At 38.4% G+C, this 21,310-nt stretch overlaps 1 protein-coding gene across 1 annotated transcript; it reads right to left on the minus strand.

Moving 5' to 3' along the window:
• Positions 1–7,770: 7,770 nt before the first annotated feature.
• LOC121028052 (olfactory receptor 2A5) lies at positions 7,771–8,703 on the minus strand. Its single transcript, XM_040471604.1, has one exon. The coding sequence runs from the start codon at positions 8,701–8,703 to the stop codon at positions 7,771–7,773; it is 933 nt and encodes a 310-aa protein (XP_040327538.1).
• Between the last annotated feature and the right edge of the window lie 12,607 nt (positions 8,704–21,310).

Consider the following 21,310-nt stretch of genomic DNA (forward strand, 5'->3'; position numbering starts at 1 on the left):
AGTTTTATACCACACCTGACCTGATGTACCATGCATCCTTTTTTTTTTTTTTCATCAAATCACCACAAGGAATACAATTTATAAAGGAAGACCAGGTAGCAGGACCTATAGAAGCTATGAGGAACATGTTAAGGAGTTAGGAAATAGGATAAGGTATCCCAATGGGACTTGTTAAGTCCTGTTTTGTAGGATTTACCTGGAGTGCAGAAAAGGAAGGAAAAATCTCAGCAGGAAACAATCTCTATTTTTTAATTTCCAGAGATTCTGAGCTCAAGGGGACTGGAAAACCAAGGTCCCCCTAGGTCTTCCCTAGGTAGCCACCATTTTCTCTCTTCTTAAAATAGAAATTAACTGACTGCATCTTATAATTGTGGGGAATACAAGAGTCAATTTAATAGTGACTTTGTAATTTAAATTTATTTTGTTCTTTTATCTGAATCAACTTTTATACACAAATATAAATGGGGTAAAATATAATTCCTAAGTTAAAGTTATTTTAATGTACATGCCAACTAAGAAAATTATCAATAGACCGATTATTTTTTAACCCGAGAGCACTGACCTGCCATAGATCTGAAATGGGCTTTTCTCCATCACACCTGTTCAGGGAGAGGCTTACTGGTGACCAGCATCCAGCTTGCACCCTGACATGTTGGAAAGATGCTACCCCCTCCTACTGATAACATCCAAGGGCATCTGGTGCCTAGAGAGAAACACTCATCATTACCTGTATTTTGTTCATGGTCCAATTTATTAAACATACAAAATTACTACTTTTCCTCCTTTTTTAAATCTACTAGCATAGAAGGGTCCTATTTTTCTCAAAAAAAATGTTTTTGCCTTAAGTTCTTTTTATATGAAAAATGTCTTTTGTTTGATACTGAATATACTGTTTGGTTTACTGATTATTTAAGATTTTTTGTATTTATTTTACCTTTTGAGATTTATTCAATAAATTACTTTTCTTCTACTATCCTTTGGCAGTTTTGCTGCCAATGTCATATTAGCCTTGTAAAATGAACTGGACACTTGTCCCTCTTTTTCTGTTCTCAAAAAGGTTTTATATAATCTGCAAATTAGCCATTTCTTGAAGATGGGTAAAATTTGCCTTTAAAACCATGTGACTCAATGTTCTCTGATTGTAGGATAATTTTGGTCATCAATTTTTTTGAATATTTCCTGTCCAGATTTTCTATTTCTACATAAGGAAGTTTTAGTGATATTTCTAATCTTAAATTTTATTGTAATAAATTTTGTTCATAGAATTGTTTTTTTCAATCTCTACTTTTTGGTTACATAACTTATTCCCAACATTGTATATATAGACCTTTTCTCTTTTGTTCCTCTCATCACTCTTATCTGTTTTATTGGTGCTTGTTTGTAAAAGGAATCAGGTTTAGGGGCCCTGGTGGCTCAGTTGGTGGGTGGAGCATTCAACTCTTGACTTCAGCTCAGGTCATGACCACACAGGGTTTGTGGGGTTGAGCCCTGCCTCAGGCTCCATGCTGACAGCTCGGAGCCTGCTTGGGATTCTCTCTCTCCCTCTTTTTCTGCCCCTCCCGACTCATGCTCACTCTCTCTCTCTCTCTCTCAAAATAAATAAATAAACTTAAAAAAAAAGAATTAGGTTATATTTTAATGATCTTCATACTTCATTTTTATCAATAAAGTTTGCTGTTATATAAATTACATCCTATCTTTATTTTAATTCTTGATCATCTTCCTGGGTTGAATATTTAACTTACTTTTTGTGTCCTATTTTTTTAATAAATGTAATCTGAGGTATAAATTTGCTTTTCTTCTTCCATTTGAGCAGTACATCTCAAGTGTGATATTCAGAACTTTCATTATTATTAACTTCATTTTTAAAACACAAAGGGGGTACTTTGGTGGCTCAGTTGGTTGAACGTTAGACTCTTGATTTTGGCTCAGATCATGATCCCAGGGTCTTTGGATCCCAGGGTCTTTGTTTTTCAAAGCCTGTATTTCTAGTTTTTTGGGGGATTATCAATTTGTTTCTGAGAACATTTGCTAAATCCTTTACTAACAAGTTGAATTTACAAATCTTTTCATTATAATTCTTGGGGGGTTTTCCCCCTAATTCTACACTGTAGCTATGCCGTCACATACATACATATTTATGATTGTAACACTGTCTTGATAGCTTCTTACCTGTATTTGTATATTATAACCCTCTGTATGCTAATGAATGCTTTCTGCCTTATATAAACATGAGTGCAAATTTATTTTTTATTTATAGGTAAATAAACTATTTATAAAATTAATCTATATTTAATAAACTATTAAAAATAAATAGTTTTATTAAAAAACTATCATTTGTATTGTTGCTTCCACTTATCACATATTTGTTCAGGGATATGTTCTTCAAGACCCTTATTCCCAGATTTTTTGTGTGATTGTGTTTTAGTTGCTCTTATAAACAATATATAAGCTATATTTTATGGGTTTAAAAATATCAATGTGAAAATAAGATGTAATCTATTTTCATTCAATGTAATTACTGAGATATTTAGACTGTCTACCATTTGTGTTTTCTCTTCAGCACTCTTCCTCTTGGCTTTCATGTTTCTCTCTTCTTTTGCTTTCTAAAGAGATAGTTTAACATTGTCTGACCCGGTGCCCACTCTTTTTTTACTTCATCATTTTGCCTTCACTTAGTGAACAAAATTCCTAAAAGTCTTGGGCATTTTCATTCAGAGTATAGGTAATACACACATACCTATAATAACTGGATCACCTTGAAACACATCAGGCAATTTTAGAAATATTTTACAGTAATTTTCTTTTCTTCAACTCTCATACCTGCCTAGATATTTGATGTCATCACTCATAGTGATGTCCCAAATTCAGAGTGTTTTATAAACCTCTCTTTGAATCCGATGGGAATCCCATAGGAACAGAAAAATCATATAGATTATTTCAATAGAGAATTTAATGTAATAAAATGGTTACAGCAAAAAGGAGCAGAGAGAATTTAACGTAACAAAATGGTGACAGGAAAAATGGAGCTCTGTGATAAACAGGCAGGAGCTGTGTGGGGCAGCTGCCATCTCTAGGGCAGAGGTCGGTGTAGTTAAAATCTAGAAGGTCAGAGGAATCAGGGTCCAGACTACTGCGGAGGGGAGGTGGCCCCCCAGCTTGCACAGTTGTTCTCCAGGGGGGTGGGGGGAGGAGGAAGACTCACTTTGGGGAAGTCAGAAAACAAAGGCTGCAGTGACAGACATCAGCTGCCACTGGCAAGCTAAAGAGAGACTGAGCCAACCTGACAAGACCAGCAAGCAAACAGGAAGGAGCAAGTCCCTTTCCCCCTGGTCTAGGCTCCCAGTGTCCCTCAGAGCTCCCTACCCACACAGCACAAGCAACTGTAGGCCACTGAAATCAACAATCCAAATGCCCCAATGTGGTTAATCTAAACTGTAAGCTTGGGTACAATATGCTGGGGTTTTCAGATTTATCATTGAAGAACAAGCTTCTACATCATTTCTACTGAGAACTAATTAAGGGAGAGACACAAGGAGGATGTGACTTGGATGTGGTACCAAATAGATTTGTTAACCCCTTACCCAGAACTGAACCCACCGTCTTGTCATAGGAAACACTATCAAACAACAGGCCTTCCTGACAAGACCCAGCCCTCATGCAACTTAAAGCACAGAGGGGCAGAGAATGTGTGCTTCGTGTTGATGGCTGACACTCAGTGGGAGGAGAGAGAAAGATGGGCAGCCAGGCACGCAGAGTTGCATCTCACAAACAACAGCCTGGAAGACTATTTTAAGTGTAATTTGCTCCATGTGGATTCCTCCAAGGAAAAGGTAGTTACTCCATGCTTACTTCCTTCATACACCATGCCCAACACAAACAACCCAATACTCAAAAAAAGTATCGCATTGTCGTTTCTGGATTAGCGCTTTTTTTTTTTTTTTTTCAGGTCTTGCTAAGTACCTGTTTGTTTGTTTTTTTTTTTAATTTTTTAACGTTTATTTATTTTTGAGACAGAGACAGAGCATGAATGGGGGAGGGGCAGAGAGAGAGGGAGACACAGAATCCGAAGCAGGCTCCAGGCTCTGAGCCATCAGCCCAGAGCCTGACGCGGGGCTCGAACTCACGGACCACGAGATCGTGACATGGCTGAAGTCGGACGCTTAACTGACTGAGCCACCCAGGCTCCCCTAAGTACCTGTTTATTTGCACTTAATACATTTGGGAAAGTCTGCTACATAGCCTGGGTCACTGTGACCACAGAACAACAGATGAAAAAGATAAAGCACTGAACAGCAAGAAAAATTCATCCCACCCTCGTGAGGATTTCAGTGAACCAGTAAGAAATTGAAGATAAATAAAATAAACAGATACAGCCTTCATCTTTTACGAATTACTTCCTCCTCAAATTTCCCCCATATATACACTTTGGAGTGTTTATATATATATTCAGTGCAAGAAATGGTAGCATCAGTACATTTGAAACACCTCTGAATAAAGAATAAAGCTAAAGCAATTCTGCATACATTTCAGTGTGGTGTGAGAACGATATTACACTATGGTGATGAGGGAGAGGCTCTGATAGCACCCATCTGCTTTCCACATAAGAAAAAGAAAACAAATCTAACATCACTTTTTAAAAAATTCTACAAGCCACATGCCAAAAATATATGTTTTTTAAACACGACTGCTTATCATGTAATTAATACACAAATGTCACATGAACTGGAAATAAAGACTTAAAAAGGTTAACAGCTAAAAAAAAAAAAAATCAGGTAAACTGGTGCAGTCACTCTGGGAAATAGTATGGAGATTTCGCAAAAAGTGAAAAATAGAACTACCCTATGACCCAGCAATTGTACTACTAGGTATTTATCGAAAGGACGTAAAAATACTGATTTGAAGGGGCACAGGCACCCCAATGTTTATAGCAGTGCTATCAACAATAGCCAAATTATGGAAAGAGCCCAAATGTCCATCGACCAATGAATGGATAAAGAAGATGTATATACAATGGAATATGACTCAGACATAAAAAAGAATGAAATTTTGCCATTTGCAACGACGTGGATGGAACTAGAGTGTATTATTCCAAGTGAAATAGAAAGTCAGAGAAAGACAAATACCATATGATCTTACTCATATGTGGAATTTAAGAAACAAAACAGATGAACATAGGGAAGGAAAACTGAAGTAAGATAAAAACAGAGAGGGAGGCAAACCATAAGAGACTTTTAACTATAGAGAACAAACTGAGGGTTGCTAGAGGGGAAGTGGGTGGGGGGTGGGCTATATGGGTGATGGGCATTAAGGAGAGCACTTGTTGGGATGAGCCCTGGTGTTGTATGTAAGTGATGAATCACTAAATTCTACTCCAGAAACCAATGCTACCCTATATGTTAACTAACTTGAATTAATTAATTCATTAATTTATTTATTTATATTTTTTAACTAACTTGAATTTAAATATAATCTTGGAAGAGGGGTGCTTGGGTGGCTCAGTCGATTAAGCTTCTGACTTATGATTTTGGTTCAGGTCATGATCTCATGCTTTGTGGGAGAGCCCCACATCGAGTTCTGTGCTGACAACACAGAGCCTGCTTATGATTCTTTCTCTCTCTCTCTCTCTGCCCCTTCCCCACTTATGCTCTCTCTCAAAATAAATAAATAATCTTAAATAAGTAAATAAATAAAGAAAATCTTGGAAGAAAAAAATAAAGTCCTATAACTCAAATACTGAAACAATTAATGGTAATCTCCCATACACTCAGGAGTTTTCTGTAATCTATTAACAAAATATGGTTTTGCTTTTATTTTCTCCTTTTGAGTCAGAGCTGCTCTTTAGACCTGCTGGAGGACATCTCTTCATTATTCATCTACACTAGTTATGTAGGGAGAAGCTTGGCCTTTATCATCTATTTTTTTCTCAAGTATTTTTGAACTCACATAAAAATAAATGCAATCCCCTGAGTTTTCTATTGGGTCCTTGTAGAAACATTCTGAATTCATACTTACGGATTATGTTTTGTGTGAGACACATTATCCTATATTTACCTCTTCCTCTTTCTTCTTTTGGTTTAACCTTAATTTAAGGTATACATATTTTAGTGACTATAGTAATTTTCTAGGTATAGTTAAAACATTATTTTTATAAAAAATATTGCTTGTTTTTCTTCTTTCTACCTTTAAAATACATCATGCAGTAACTCCATAGTGCTTATTGTTACATTTGGAGCCAATATTTTTTTATTCAAATTATTCTTTTTTGGAGGAGAAGGAAGCAAGGCAAGTTTTTTTTTGGGGGGGGGGGGGCAGAGCAAGCATAAAAGGACAGAACAAGCAATGTCCTGATACTCTGGATATATGGAGACTAAGATAATGGCTAGAGACAAAATGTTTTGCCCAAATGCACTAGCAGGTAGAATAGTCAAGGAAGGGAATAGTCAGCAACCAGGCTTTTTGAGAAGCAAGAGGAAAATAGTGCGTTAGGGGAGACATGGAAGACAAAGGTTTCCCTGTGCATCTTAATTTCATGCAAGAAGAAAAAGGGAGACTGATAATGATACACGAGAGAATGTGGAAAAAGATAGAAAGATCTACAGAAAGTGGAAATAATGTACAATCACATATATCACACACCTGAATGGCATGTGATATCCCAGAGTAGAGAGGAAGAGAATTCAAAAGACGCTACACTGAGCGTGTTAAAGAAATCCCTGTTGTCATACTCTGTTGGCCACTTAGGTCCCAAACTTGTGGATACAAGGAAACAAATTGCTCTTATCATTCTGACCACTCGGGTCCAGAATAAGTGAGTAATATCACTTAGAGCATAATATCACTTAGAATTTTGTTGAGGTTCCTACAAATCTTTATCAGACTTTGTCATGTTAGTGGTTCTAAATGTGAGTTTACAACATTATGTTAAGCTGCTGGCCTCCCTTGGAAGAAATCCCTCCAAGATTTTGTTGCTTCTGTGACATTTTATGCCATCCTCCTAATGGTCAATTGTTACCTACATCCGGCTTTGTAACCTGAACACTGGACAAAGCAACTCTCCCTAATAACTGAATCTTCGTATTTATTCTAAATACATACTCTTTTAAAGTAAATGGAGCATAATTAAATAAGATGAAACAAAGATCCTGATATTTCTCTGCCTGTCATATACATATTAAAAAACCCATAAAATTAAACTTTGCTTTTCACAGGAATAGACTCCTCAGGCTCTGATGCACATAATTTTTCAGAACTAATGTCATCCTGCTTAGACTTTAAGTTCCAGATGAGGGTGTTGGTTCTACCCACAGTCCTCACTGTATTTCCTAGGAGGGGACTGCTTAACAAGGTCACTATTTATTCTGTCTTGCTAGAGGTGTACTATTGTACAGAATCGATCATGGCATTATTAGCATATACTTACAACAATAAAGGAGACGGAAATCTTAGATGAACTTAAGGGGAGATGTCAGAGAAAAAAGCCTCAAAAGAAACTGGATCTTAGGTAGCTCTGGGGATTGGCCATAGGAGTCCATGGCTCTCCGCTCCAGTGTTTCATCACTACACAATTCTCTTATGGCCTGTACTTTGTGATTTTCTGCTTACACCTTGTGGTCTGGAAGTACCCCATGCTTAGGGACAGAATCTGATCAATATATAGTTTTAATATTGAAAATCTTATACATGAGATTTGTAAGGCATTTGTATTATCATCACCCCAAATGTCATAGAAAACAACTCTTCCACCATCAAGACCATCTCTGGCATCCCTCACATTGATCTCTCCAACCTCAGCACTCTCCTCAGGGCGCCCTTGACATCGGTGTTCCTCAGGCTGTAGATCAGTGGGTTCAGCATAGGGTTGAAAAGGCTGTAAAACAAGGAAAGGATCTTCTGCTGCTCCTCGGGGTGGTAGGATTTGGGGGCCATGTACATGACAATGGCGCTTCCAAAGAAGAGCCCCACCACGCAGAGGTGGGAGGAGCAGGTGGAGAAGGCCTTTCTGCGGCCCTCCCCGGACTGGATCCTCAGGATGGCGAACAGGATGCGCGTGTAGGACACCAGCACCAAGCAGAGGGGCCCGACTAAGATAAACACAGAAGCAGCAAAAATGACAACTTGGTTGAGCCAGGTGTCAGCGCAGGCCAGCTTGAGGACAGACAGGATCTCACAGAAGAAGTGGTTGATTTCATGAGGCCCGCAGAAGGGCAGCCTCAGGATGAGAACCACATGGACCAGGGCCAGCAGGGAGCCGCATGCCCAGGAAATGACAGCCTGAACCGTGCATACTCTCCAGTTCATGATGACAGTGTAACGTAGGGGGTGGCAAATCGCCACATATCGATCATAAGACATCATTACTAAGATGAGACACTCAGTGTGAGCAAAAGCCATGTATAAAAAGGTCTGCATTATGCATGGGACAAAGGAGATCGTTTTTTCCTTGTTCAGAAGGTTCGCCAGCATCTTTGGGACATTATTTGAGGCATAGGCTATGTCAACAACAGCCAGGTGGGAGAGGAAGAAGTACATGGGGGTGTGCAGTCGGGAATCCAGCCAGATGAGCCCCAGGATGGTGCTGTTCCCCAGCAGGGTGAAGGCATAGAACAGGGAGAAGAGCCCGAAGAGGAACACCTGAGTCAGTGGGCTGAGTGGGAATCCCAGGAGAATGAATTCTGTGACCCATGTTTGATTTTCTGTCATTCCCTGACAACAGTATCTGTATCCGTCACTGCTGCTGAGGAACAAACTCTGATCTGGGTTACTTATTTAACAGAAAGAGGGGTTTTAAGGTATTTACTGTCTGTTTGCTCAGCTGGCAATCCTTTTCAGAGCCATTATGTCAACTCCTTTAATCCACTGTAAAGCAGAAAGAAAAATCTATTCAGGTAAGTAGTACAAGTGAGCCCAGGATTTCATGCACTATTTGGACTTCTACACAATTTTATTTAATTTTGATCGCAAGATCTATGTTTTTACTATTATGATGGCAGCCACAGAATAATGTGTTTTCCAGCATGACTGTTTCATTTGAGAAGTCCCATAGCCATAGTCTCATATACTTTTACTTTCTAATTGATTTAGATTTCCAATTTTGTTCCCACTTCCTTTTTATCATTTGGTTTGCACTTATTTTATAACTTGTGCAGAGTATATTGCACATAGCAGGTGCTCAATCAATGATAGAGTAAATAGGGGCTCCTGGGTGGCTCAGTTGGTTAAGCATCTGACTCTTGATTTCAGCTCAGATCACGATCTTACAGTGGTGAAGTCAAGTCCTGCCTGCTTGGGATTCTCTTTCTCCTCTCCCTCTGCCCCTCCTCTGCTAGTGTACTTTCTCTCCCTCCCTCTCTCAAAAAATAAAAAATAGAGTAAATAAATGAATGAATTAGGGGATAAGATTTATAAATGCCACTTCAAGGAGGTCTGTTTCCCGCTGTGTTCACTAGTTTTGGGGCTTTAGCAAATGAAGTCGTCCCTAAATTTTTTACTTTCTGAAGCTACACAGGAAAATCTGACTGTTTCCCTTTTGAGCATGAGCAGAGCAACATCACTAATCTGGCCAGCATTCATAGAAGTAATTTATCTTATAGGGTCAGGGCAAGTGGTTATCATGTGAAGACTTAACCATGTAATACCTCTACTGCTGCCCCACCCTACCCTCTTGCAGGACTGCTTCCCTGGTTCTGCATAGATCCTACACCCCACTGCATTTAGACAGTTCCTAATACAGCACCCATTTGTTGCATGTATGGATGAATGGATGCATGGTTGGATGGATGGGTGGATGGTTGGAAGATAGGCATTACACTAAGAATGACATCCAAAGTGCCTATCCTGGAATTTAATCAAGACTTTGTCTCTTTCATTTTCTCTGGCTGCCATTCCACCAACCATATGGCCACAGGGATGACAGAAAGGTAAATCCTGAAATGTTCCATATACACCTATTAAATGACAATTCATGATACACATGATCATTCTCAATAGGCAGCTTATGATTCCAACTCTGAAAATTTCAGCCCTATCTTAAGACCAGAAAGTTGCCTGCCCATAAGTTGACCTTGTACCTCCTGTTCAAGACGCTAATTTCTGGAGCCCTGCCTTCCTCCAGACTCCAGCTTATTTCAACTACCGCACTTAAAAAAAAGCCCTTTACTCACTGTGGCACCAGCCCTTGTCTTATCTCAGAGATAGGATTAGATTTAGAGGAAATTGCACAGAAGTTGGCAGAGATTTTGAAGATCTGGGGACTTACCCCTTCCAACTGTCTCTGAAAGAGGGACTTTCAGGTGCAGGCCTTGTCTCTGTTCCCTTGACACAGGCTGATGCAGGTCCTGGGGGCTTCTCACTGTGAACATCAGCAGTAAAGATTTTATAGCAAGCTCATCTTCACCCCAAACCACCCAGATTGTCCCTGAGTGTCCCTGGGGGAGATGAGACAAGGACACATAAGACACAGATACCATCTCTACCAGGAGAACAAAAGTTGTTTGTCTCTCTGTCTCTATTTCTCTGGGCCCTGGGGATGGATGTTCAGAAGAAAAGGAGCTAGCAAGCGATGAGTTAATACCCAGTTGGATCCATACGCAGGAAACTTGTGTAGTAATAAGAATAAACATACTCCTGGGACCGCATTGTAAATTATACCCCCTAAGTATTTGACGGTGATAGGTTCCTGGATCTCCATCTTGTCTCAGATGGATTTTGTGAAGCTTGTAGGAGGCAGAACATCACCTTTATGAGATAATAGCTTGAAAGTCAACATGATTTTTTTTCTTCTCTCCTTAGATAATTATAAGATGGTTGTTGGTAGATCAGGAAAACTCTATCAACCTTCTCAACTATGCTGAGAAAGATGCTGATTCCTGTCCATATAGTACCTGAGATTTGATATGGGGTGTTGGAAGTAAGGGAAAACAGAAATCAGAGTAAAGCTGCTCTTGAAGAGGTTTCTGATAGAAGCCTTGGAGTTTGGAAGGTATCACATCTTTACTATGATATACTCATGAGTTCCATGCACCTTCTAATATAATAATGCCTTGGGCTGAGATGTTGACTTTATATTCACATAATAAAACATAAACAGAGGATGTCTTGAAAATTTTTGATTGTGTCTCTTTTGTGGGTCAGTCCTGTGTGTGTGTATTTGCTCAATGGGCAAAGTTTTGGAAAGAAACATCCAAAACTCATTTATCAGTTCACATTTGGTTCTTTACTTGAAAGAGGAGAAGTAGACTGTTAATGTGTGAACAATATGGTTCTCCGTTAACAAGGGAGGGAAGGAAGTATACCTATGGTTTTTGGCTTACATCCTAGTCAAGGATTCAAAGCATATGTATTTCTATGGGCAGAGTAAAAAAACTCAAGTAATAAGTGTCCTGAAATTTTGGAAGAGTGAAAAGTTTATAAGCTATGTACAGTGGTTACAAAATTAACTGAAGCATTTAAGATAAATTTATTGACTACCTAAAACTGGATAATTAAATACTTCCATGATAATTTTCAATTTCTATATAATATTCATAATTATCTACATGTAGATTCTTAATTTCAGTCATTCTTTTATTAATTTATAAAATTCATTCAATTTATATTTACTGAGCCTCTGTTATATGTGGGCACAGTCCTAGACACTGGAGAAGCAAACATTAATGAGATACTGCCTTGATCTTCAAAGACCTTACAGTCTCTCTCAGAGTGAGCCATGCAAACAAACAATTTAGGGGCTATGATAGAACTGTGCACAGTACACCATGGGACCAAAGGAGAATGTGCTACATTATTCTGAAAGGGAGTCAGTATAGGCTTGACAACAAATGAGATACTTAAGCACTGTTCAGGAGGACATAAGGTGAATAGAACACACCAGGCTGTCCCCTAGGGTATGAGGAGGGAAAGGAAAAAGAACAATATTGGAAAGGGGCTTCATAAACAAGCTTCTGTATTATGTCAAAGATGTTGGACTTTGTTGAGAATAAAAAGTAGAATTGTATGACTAAATACATGGCTACAAAGATTACTTCTTGTTTAGTGTAGAAGACTATTTAAAAGAAGAAGATTGAAGACTGTGAGGCCAAGCTATCTGAAGAGTAGGTGTTCAAATGAGAGATAGTGAGTACTTGCGTTAGGGGTGGTTACCATAGGGGTGGGGAGGAGAGAATGAGTATGAAACACAATTATAGTAAAACCTTGGTTTGTGAAGATAATTCGTTCCTGAAACATGCTTGTAATCCAAAGCACTTGTATATCAAAGCAAATTTCCCCATAAGAAATAATGGAAGTTCAGAGGATTCATTCCACAACCCAAAAATATTCATATAAATGATTACATTATTGTAATATAATGAAAAATAATAAAGAAATACAAAATATAAAGAAAAATAAATTAACCTGCACTTACCTTTGAGAACTTTCATGGCTGATGCGAGGTAGACAAGAGAGAGAGAGGAGGATTGTTGTGTAGAACGACTTTCACTATCACTAAGGGAATCACTGCTGTCTATTGGCTCAATGGAATCTTTTTCTGCATGGGGCCATTGGTTATGCTTGCACAGATATTGACTACACTACAGTATTAATAAACTCTTGTCATAAACTGTATTTAATGTAACTGGCAACATGGCAGCAGAGGAAAGAGTCTATATCTGCAGGCAGCCTGACCTAGAATGAAGCAAAGCATTCCTAAGCTTACTCTTGAATGGAAAAGCAAAGGACCATCCATAGGCTCTTTGAAGTGACAAAAAAAAAAAAAAAAAATACACTAATGCCAGTTGTGGGCACCTTCCAACATTCTGAAAAATCACTGACTTCTGCCAAACACTGTGGCCTGAGATGGAGCATCCAAGCATGAGAGCTGATCACCCACAATCCCAGAGAGAGAGAGAGAGAGACAGAGAGAAAAGAGCCATTGGCTCAGTTGTGATCATGTGATAGACGTTTGGTGTTAGGTATGACTTGTATTGCAAGACATCACTCATTTACCAAGTTAAAATTTATTAGAAATGTTTGTTTATCTTGCAAAACACTCGCAGAACAAGTTACCTGCAATCCAAGGTTTTACTGTAACACTATTTAGTGACATTTTGTGTGTGGTGAGGCAAAAAGCAGACCTTGGATGCTTCCCAGGTTGCTGGTTTATGTGGTTGTATATAGAGGTGGCTTCATTCACTTATACAAAGAATACTTTGGGGAGAATGTATTTATGGTAAGGCCTGAAAAAGAATATAGTTTTAACATGATGTGGTTGATGTGCCTAAGAGACATACAGGTGGATATGTCCAAGAAGGAATTAACCAAATTGTTTTGGAGTTCATGAGAGATAACTAGTCCAAAGTCATGGATTTGGGAATCACATGCATTAGGTGATAGTTAAAGCCATGATAATGAAAAAAGTCATTTAAGGAGAGTAGTTTCGTTGACAAGAAACAAGGACAAGAACAGTGTCTTAAGAATGACCAATATTTAAGAGTTGTACAGAGGAAGATAAACCTCCAAAGAAGAGCAAGAAGAAAGATCAGAGAAATAGGCAGCAGACCAGAAAATAGAAAGGAAGGAAATCAGAGAGCGATGTTACTCCAGGACACAAACTAAGATATGAGTATTTAATCCTTGGAGTAATTCTATCTTTTAGATACAAGAATATTCTCTTGCCCAGAACTATACTGAAGTGAATATTTATAGAAAAAATAAAATAAAACCAGGGGCACCTGCGTGGCTCAGTCAGTTGGGTGTCCAACTTCAGCTCAGGTCATGATCTCACAGTTTGTGAGTTCAAGCCCCACGTTGGGCTCTGTGCTGACAGCTCAGAGCCTAGAGCTGCTGCAGATTCTGTGTCTCCCTCTCTCTCTGCCCTGCCCCCACTTGTGCTCTGTCTCTCAAAAATAAATAAATGTAAAAAAATGTTTTTAAGAAAATAAAAAAGAAAAAAGAAAATAAAATCAAAATTACTAAGAGAAATCCATTATTATCCTTCAAGAAAAATACATCACTTTTTTTTTTGCATCATTTCCCATTTGCATTGACCTGTGCAAGGGTGAACATTATGCAGCAAGTAGAGAAAATTTTAATTTCCAGAGAGCTTACTATTAACATGTCAATCGGAAATATAATACCATTCAGGGGCACCTGGGTGACTCAGTTGGTTGACCATCTGACTTTGGCTCAGGTCATGATCTCGTGGTTTGTGTGTTCAAGCCCCACGTCGGGCTCTATGCTGACAGTTCAGAGCCTGGATCCTGCTTCGGATTTTGTGTCTCCCTTTCTCTGCCCCTCTTCTGCTTGTGCGTGCGCTCTCTCTCAAAGATAATTAACATTAGAAATATAATACCATACAAATATACAGTGACTTCATTGTGAAAATGAGAAGTAGTTATTACCCTGTGTGAAACAAGGATTCAAGTGATAGCATATGATGCCAGGGATAAAGAGGCAGATGACCAAAGATTTCCAAGGTGAGGATTATAGTTCATCCTGCTAGGCATCCATCACATTCAAAAGAAGCTTCTGTTAGTACCCTGGAGGCACAGCCATCCTCCAGCAACTCATCACATTATTCTTAATTCATCAACACATGCAGAAAGGCTGATGAATAGGAAAATAATGGATTTCACACTTTCTCATTTTTTTCTCCAATTAGGGGACAAAAGTCAACTCTATCTCTCGTATCTCCAGAACCACAGTGTAGACTCAAAAGACTCAAAAGAAGAAGACACAAGGACATTCTCAAACACGGAAGAGTCAGTGTCAGATATTCTATGCATTAATAATACGATTCTGTAGGACAAATTTTACATCTGTTAATTTGTTGGGTTTTTTTTTAATGTTTATTTACTTATTTTGAGGGAAGGAGGGGCAGAGATAGAGGGAGAGAGAGAATCCCGAGCAGGCTCCGTGTTGCCAGTGAAGATCCTGTCATGGGGTTTGATCTCATAAATCTCATGAACTGTAAGATCGTGACCTGAGCTGAAATCAAGAGGTGGACATTTAACCGAATTAGCCACCCAGGTGCCCCTTTGTTGTTGTTATTGTTGTTGTTGTTATTGTTGTTGTTGTTTTAAAGAAAACCACTCCATTCTTTCTTAACCTTTCAACTGTTATGCATTTTTTAGTGTGTTTAGGTGATAGAGAAATGTTTCTCAAAGTATGGTCCCCGGACCACCAGAATGAGAAAAACAGTTTACTCTTTGTAAGAAAGCAAAAAGCACTTTGGAAACTCTAAAACTCAAAGTAAACGTATAGTACTATTTTTTAAAAACTTTTTATGCATGCAAAGAACCTTAAAGAACACTGTATCCAAAGGTGTCATTTTAAAGATGAGAATACTGAAGTTGGACAGGTATGACTTCTTCAAAAATAAAGGCATATTTCAGGTAAGAACCCAGGCATCTCAAATCTAGTGTATCTAAAATGTACATTTCATAATATACATTCAGTTTTCTTCTCCTGGCTTCATCTATCACAGAAAGTTGTCTCACTACCCACACCCCCTCGCAAGTTACTCAAGTAAGAAACAGAGTCATTCTGGATTCTTCTTCCTCTCCAGAACGTATATGAATTCTGTTCATTTCTTTCCAACGTCAGTGCCATTACGGTACCCCACAGAGTAGGGTGGAGTGGTGGGGGGTGGTTCCTAGGTAAGAAGGGAGGGAGAAAGGTTTGATCCTCATAGTTATAATGAGACTTAAATACATACATTTAGCATTGTTTCCATTATCAATTAGTCAAGGGAAAGTACTTGATCTGTGCCTTTTTTAACCTCTGTGAGGCTTTATTCTAGTCGAAGGTTGACAAAATCCAATAAACCAATGTAAAGTCTCTTAACGTGGCTTTCAGCTTCCATTCCATGCCCTCTTGCTTAAAAATCTTCAATGTCCTTTCTTTGAACCATATAAAATCCAAATTCCCTTTGAAGGCTATGAAAGTGGTAAATGATCTGGCCCTTCCTGCTTCTTAAACCACATCTCTGGAAATCTTCCTCTTTGATCAGGGTGTTAAAAATGTACAGGACCTGGACAAGTTCTAGATCATAGAAACTCTTGCCAGCCTTGGGGGTTTTGCACTCACTGGTCACTATGCCAGGAGTATGTCCTCAGTTTAATTATCACTTGTTACCCCCCCTCCCCCAACCACACTATTATACACCACAGCAGTATATGTCACAAACGAAAACTCTTATGCCTTTTCACTGTTGTCTTTGTCTTCTCTACTCAAAGGGAAGTCCTTAAGAGCAGGGACTATGTCTTCTTTCATTATACTGAGAGCCCAGTGGCTTCTTCTAGTAGGTGCTCAATTAGCTACATAAATAAATCAACCTTTTATGATGATCAGGCTTATTTCATAGGCACTAATTGAAAAAGGTTAACGATCTATTAGTCACTTCATGCTTTTTATGAAATACACATTTTTATTGAAGAATATCACATTTTTATAGCCTTAGAAAAGCAGATTTTTCTCATATGTTTGCTCACGGATCACCATTTTCATTACACTGAGCATGATTTGTAAGATATTCAGTTACAGAACTCCCTTTGCCCCACTTCTGTGACTCTTTGGTGTTTTCTGATCTTCTGATCTCCTTTTCATTTCTTTCTTCCTGCATCATTTTCTCCTCCCTCCTCTTTCTTCTTCCTCCTTCCCTCCCTCTCTTGCCTTCACACTTCCCTCCCTCCTTGCCCCTTCTCTTCTTAGTGTTCTCTTGGGCCCTTTTCCTCAACACTCTCTCTTCTCTCTTCTGAATGTAAATTATTTTCAGTCATAAAGTGACTCATAATTAAATGAGGAATGTCAAACAGGATTTCAGATAACAAGGTAACAAGTAGCAAAAACCAAAACAAATGAAAGAACAATGAAAAAGCCTCTTGGGGTTCCTGGGTGGCTCAGTCAGCTGAGTGTCTGACATCAGCTCAGGTCATGATCTCGCGGTTCGTGAGTTGGAGCCCCATGTTGGGCTCTGTGCTGACAGCCTGGAGCCTGGATCTTGCTTGGAATCCTGTGCTTCCTTCTCTCTCTGCCCATCCCCCACTCATACTCTGTCTCTCTCTCTCTCAAAAATAAACGTAAAAAAATTTTTTTAAGAAAAAACTTCTTAGCAGCCTCAGATCGTAAAGTTCTTATGCCCACTAGCTCAGAGGGCACATGCCCCATCCTTCCCCTACTTATCTATCCTGAGGAGGTACAAATGTGAATGATGCAAAGACTACCTTAGCTAAGAGTCCCATTGCCTCTCCTCTTCCAGAAGGCTTAATTCTTCACATTAAGAGAATTCTAATTGTAATTTGTCCTTCCCTCTTGACAAACAGCTTATAGATGGATCTTTAGTAACCTAGGTAAAGAATAGGTGTTTTCCAAAAGTTTAATACTGGACTGTATTATATCAATGTTTGTAACTAAACATAGCTGAGCATGAGCTCCCATCCATGTGAGGAGGGCTCATGCTATCACCCATCAGATAGTATGGAATAGTGGCCATAACACTCAAGTTGTTTTTTTTTTAAGTTGTTTCATGCCAATCCTGGACATACTGTAGTAGTGGAGGTAGCAATATATTTTCCCTCTTCTCAGTGACAACTTGCATGATATATAAAACATCTGTAATACTGGTATATGAATCCAAGACTATTGATTTATCATTGATCAAGAGAATAAAAGGTTTCATGTTTCTATAACTAGAATGGGGATTAGTCAAAAGAAAAGTCAGGAGTGCTTAAGGTTGAGATCTAGGTGAAATTCACATGATTTAATGATTACTGATGTGGAATTATCCCACACACAGAATCTCAAATATTCCCAAAGCCTAAGACCATGAGATGTCTCATCTGCATCACTCAGCAGAGGTCAGAGGTTTGAGATTGCTGTACTGATCAATACTCATTATTTGAATAATACCTACAGATGAGTGAGAATTGCCCATTATAGTGAATTCCTTGCCAGTAAGTGCCCCTTTGATAAGTTATTTTGAAATAAATAAAAATTGTCTAGTTTAAATTTGTATAGTCTGATTGACTATATTCTCTATCAGGACACACATTTAGTTGCTAACTGTATCTAAAAACCTTAAAGGGCACCTGGGTGGCTCAGTTGGTTGAGCATCTGACTTCAGCTCAGGTCATGATCTCACGGCTTGTGGGTTCAAGCCCGCATCGGGCTCTGTGCTGACAGACAGCTCAGAGCCTGGAGCCTGCTTCAGATTCTGTGTCTCCTCTCTCTCTGCCCCTCCCCTGTTCGTGCTCTTTCTCTCTCTCTCAAAAATGAATAAATGTTAAAAAAATAAAATAAAATAAAATAAAATAAAATAAAATAAAATAAAATAAAAACCTTGAATTGGGTTCACATTTATCCCCAGAAATAAAATCCTTCAGCTTCTAAGAGTTCAACTGGTAATGATAATTAACACCTTGGTTCACTTCTTGGTATGCATCACGGACTGTTCCAGGAACTCTGCATACACACTCTCAGGAAGCAATCATTCAAAATACACCCAAAACTGAATAACTTCATATGAATGAGAAAATTGAGACTCCAAGGAGTTCAATGACCTTGAACCCAGGTCTAATTACAAATTGCATAAACTACTTCACCACTGCCCTATTCCTTGTCTGGTATGCTGATTTGGTAAGCCCAGGAGGGATGTGAACATACATTCCATATGCAAGTTGGTCGTGCTGCCTGAGTTAATTTCATAGTTGTATGATGTTCCATTGTATGAGGATATCATCATTTACTTAATCATTTTTTGGGTACTTAGATTTTTTTTCCATATGCTAAAAATATTATACTACTTAAAAATATTATATTAATATTATACATGTTATAATATATGCACATACTATGAATAGAGGAATATTCTGTACATAAAACTTCTTTATTTGGGATTATATCTTTAATTTTTAGAAATGTACTTACTGAACGAAAGATCAGAAATATCTTCATGACTCAAGTCAGCACAAACTAATGGTCAGACAGATCAATGAGCCTTGCTCTACCACTTATTAGCTGTGTTACTGTAGGCAAGATGATCAATGTCTAAATTATTTCTTCATCTATAAATTGGGTATAACATCAATATTTCAGAGTTCTTGTCACATCTCAATGGAACAGTAAAGAGATAACTATTACTTATTATATTATTAAAGTGCTGTTTGCAAAGATTGATCCAATTATTTTTTCCATTGTAAGCATATAAGAATTTCTTAACATCTCCTTGCTTGCGTGTCTTTCTGTGTACATGTATATAATTCCTAGACTTCAGTAATTTGCTAGTTTAAAATTATGTCTATTATGGCACAAAAACAGACACATAGACCAATGGAATAGAATAGAAACCCCAGAACTAGACCCACAAACGTATGGCCAACTCATCTTTGACAAAGCAGGAAAGAACATCCAATGGAAAAAAGACAGTCTCTTTAACAAATGGTGCTGGGAGAACTGGACAGCAACATGCAGAAGGTTGAAACTAGACCACTTTCTCACACCATTCACAAAAATAAACTCAAAATGGATAAAGGACCTGAATGTGAGACAGGAAACCATCAAAACCCTAGAGGAGAAAGCAGGAAAAGACCTCTCTGACCTCAGCCGTAGCAATCTCTTACTCGACACATCCCCAAAGGCAAGGGAATTAAAAGCAAAAGTGAATTACTGGGACCTTATGAAGATAAAAAGCTTCTGCACAGCAAAGGAAACAACCAACAAAACGAAAAGGCAACCAACGGAATGGGAAAAGATATTTGCAAATGACATATCGGACAAAGGGCTAGTCTCCAAAATCTATAAAGAGCTCACCAAACTCCACACCCGAAAAGCAAATAACCCAGTGAAGAAATGGGCAGAAAACATGAATAGACACTTCTCTAAAGAAGACATCCGGATGGCCAACAGGCACATGAAAAGATGTTCAGCGTCGCTCCTTATCAGGGAAATACAAATCAAAACCACACTCAGGTATCACCTCACGCCAGTCAGAGTGGCCAAAATGAACAAATCAGGAGACTATAGATGCTGGAGAGGATGTGGAGAAACGGGAACCCTCTTGCACTGTTGGTGGGAATGCAAATTGGTGCAGCCGCTCTGGAAAGCAGTGTGGAGGTTCCTCAGAAAATTAAAAATAGACCTACCCTATGACCCAGCCAATAGCACTGCTAGGAATTTATCCAAGGGACACAGGAGTACTGATGCATAGGGGCACTTGTACCCCAATGTTCATAGCAGCACTCTCAACAATAGCCAAATTATGGAAAGAGCCTAAATGTCCATCAACTGATGAATGGATAAAGAAATTGTGGTTTATATACACTATGGAATACTACGTGGCAATGAGAAAAAATGAAACATGGCCTTTTGTAGCAACGTGGATGGAACTGGAGAATGTGATGCTGAGTGAAATAAGCCATACAGAGAAAGACAGATACCATATGGTTTCACTCTTATGTGGATCCTGAGAAACTTAGCAGGAACCCATGGGGGACGGGAAGAAAAAAAAAAAAAGGTTAGAGTGGGAGAGAGCCAAAGCATAAGAGACTGTTGAGAACTGAGAGCAAACTGAGGGTTGATGGGGGGTGGGAGGGAGGAGAGGGTGGGTGATGGGTATTGAGGAGGGCACCTTTTGGGATGAGCACTGGGTGTTGTATGGAAACCAATTTGACAATAAATTTCATATATAAATAAAAAAATAAATAAAGGAATATAAAATTAAAAAAATAAAATAAAATAAAATAAAATAAAATAAAATAAAATAAAATAAAATAAAATAAAATAAAATTATGTCTATTAAATCTGCATGTGTCTCATCACTACTAACTATGCTGTGCTCTTCTCTGTACATCAGAGGGCACCTAGCATTGATCCATATCACCATCGGCACTATTTTAACCTTGGCCAGCTGATCATATTAGCTTCTGCCAAGTTTCTCCACCATAACGTAATTTTTCCCTTTATAATCTATTAGAGTTTTGTAGGAGATATTCTGATGCTATACCAACATTTTGATCCTGATCAGAATTTTATCCACTAGGTTTAGCCTCAACTGACACCTCCTGCCTAAATCAGTCACCATTATAATGGTCGCCAAATAACAACTTCCTATTTCCATCATTTCCTCTACATTTATGAATTGTCATTCTGCTAAAGAAGAGCTTACACATTTCTATTTATTTTACTGGTTATTTATTTGTTTATATCATTGTCATGAATCTCTATTATAGTAAATAAAATTTAATATTTTAAGTTATAATCTATTATTTTCATTTTTAACTTTATTTGGCCAATGAGAGTCCCTTCAAGATGACTTCTGTATCCTATTTTTACATCT

Source organism: Herpailurus yagouaroundi, unplaced genomic scaffold (genome assembly GCF_014898765.1).
Source record: "Herpailurus yagouaroundi ecotype Mexico unplaced genomic scaffold, PumYag 100, whole genome shotgun sequence".
In the NCBI taxonomy this organism is placed as follows: Eukaryota; Metazoa; Chordata; class Mammalia; order Carnivora; family Felidae; genus Herpailurus; species Herpailurus yagouaroundi.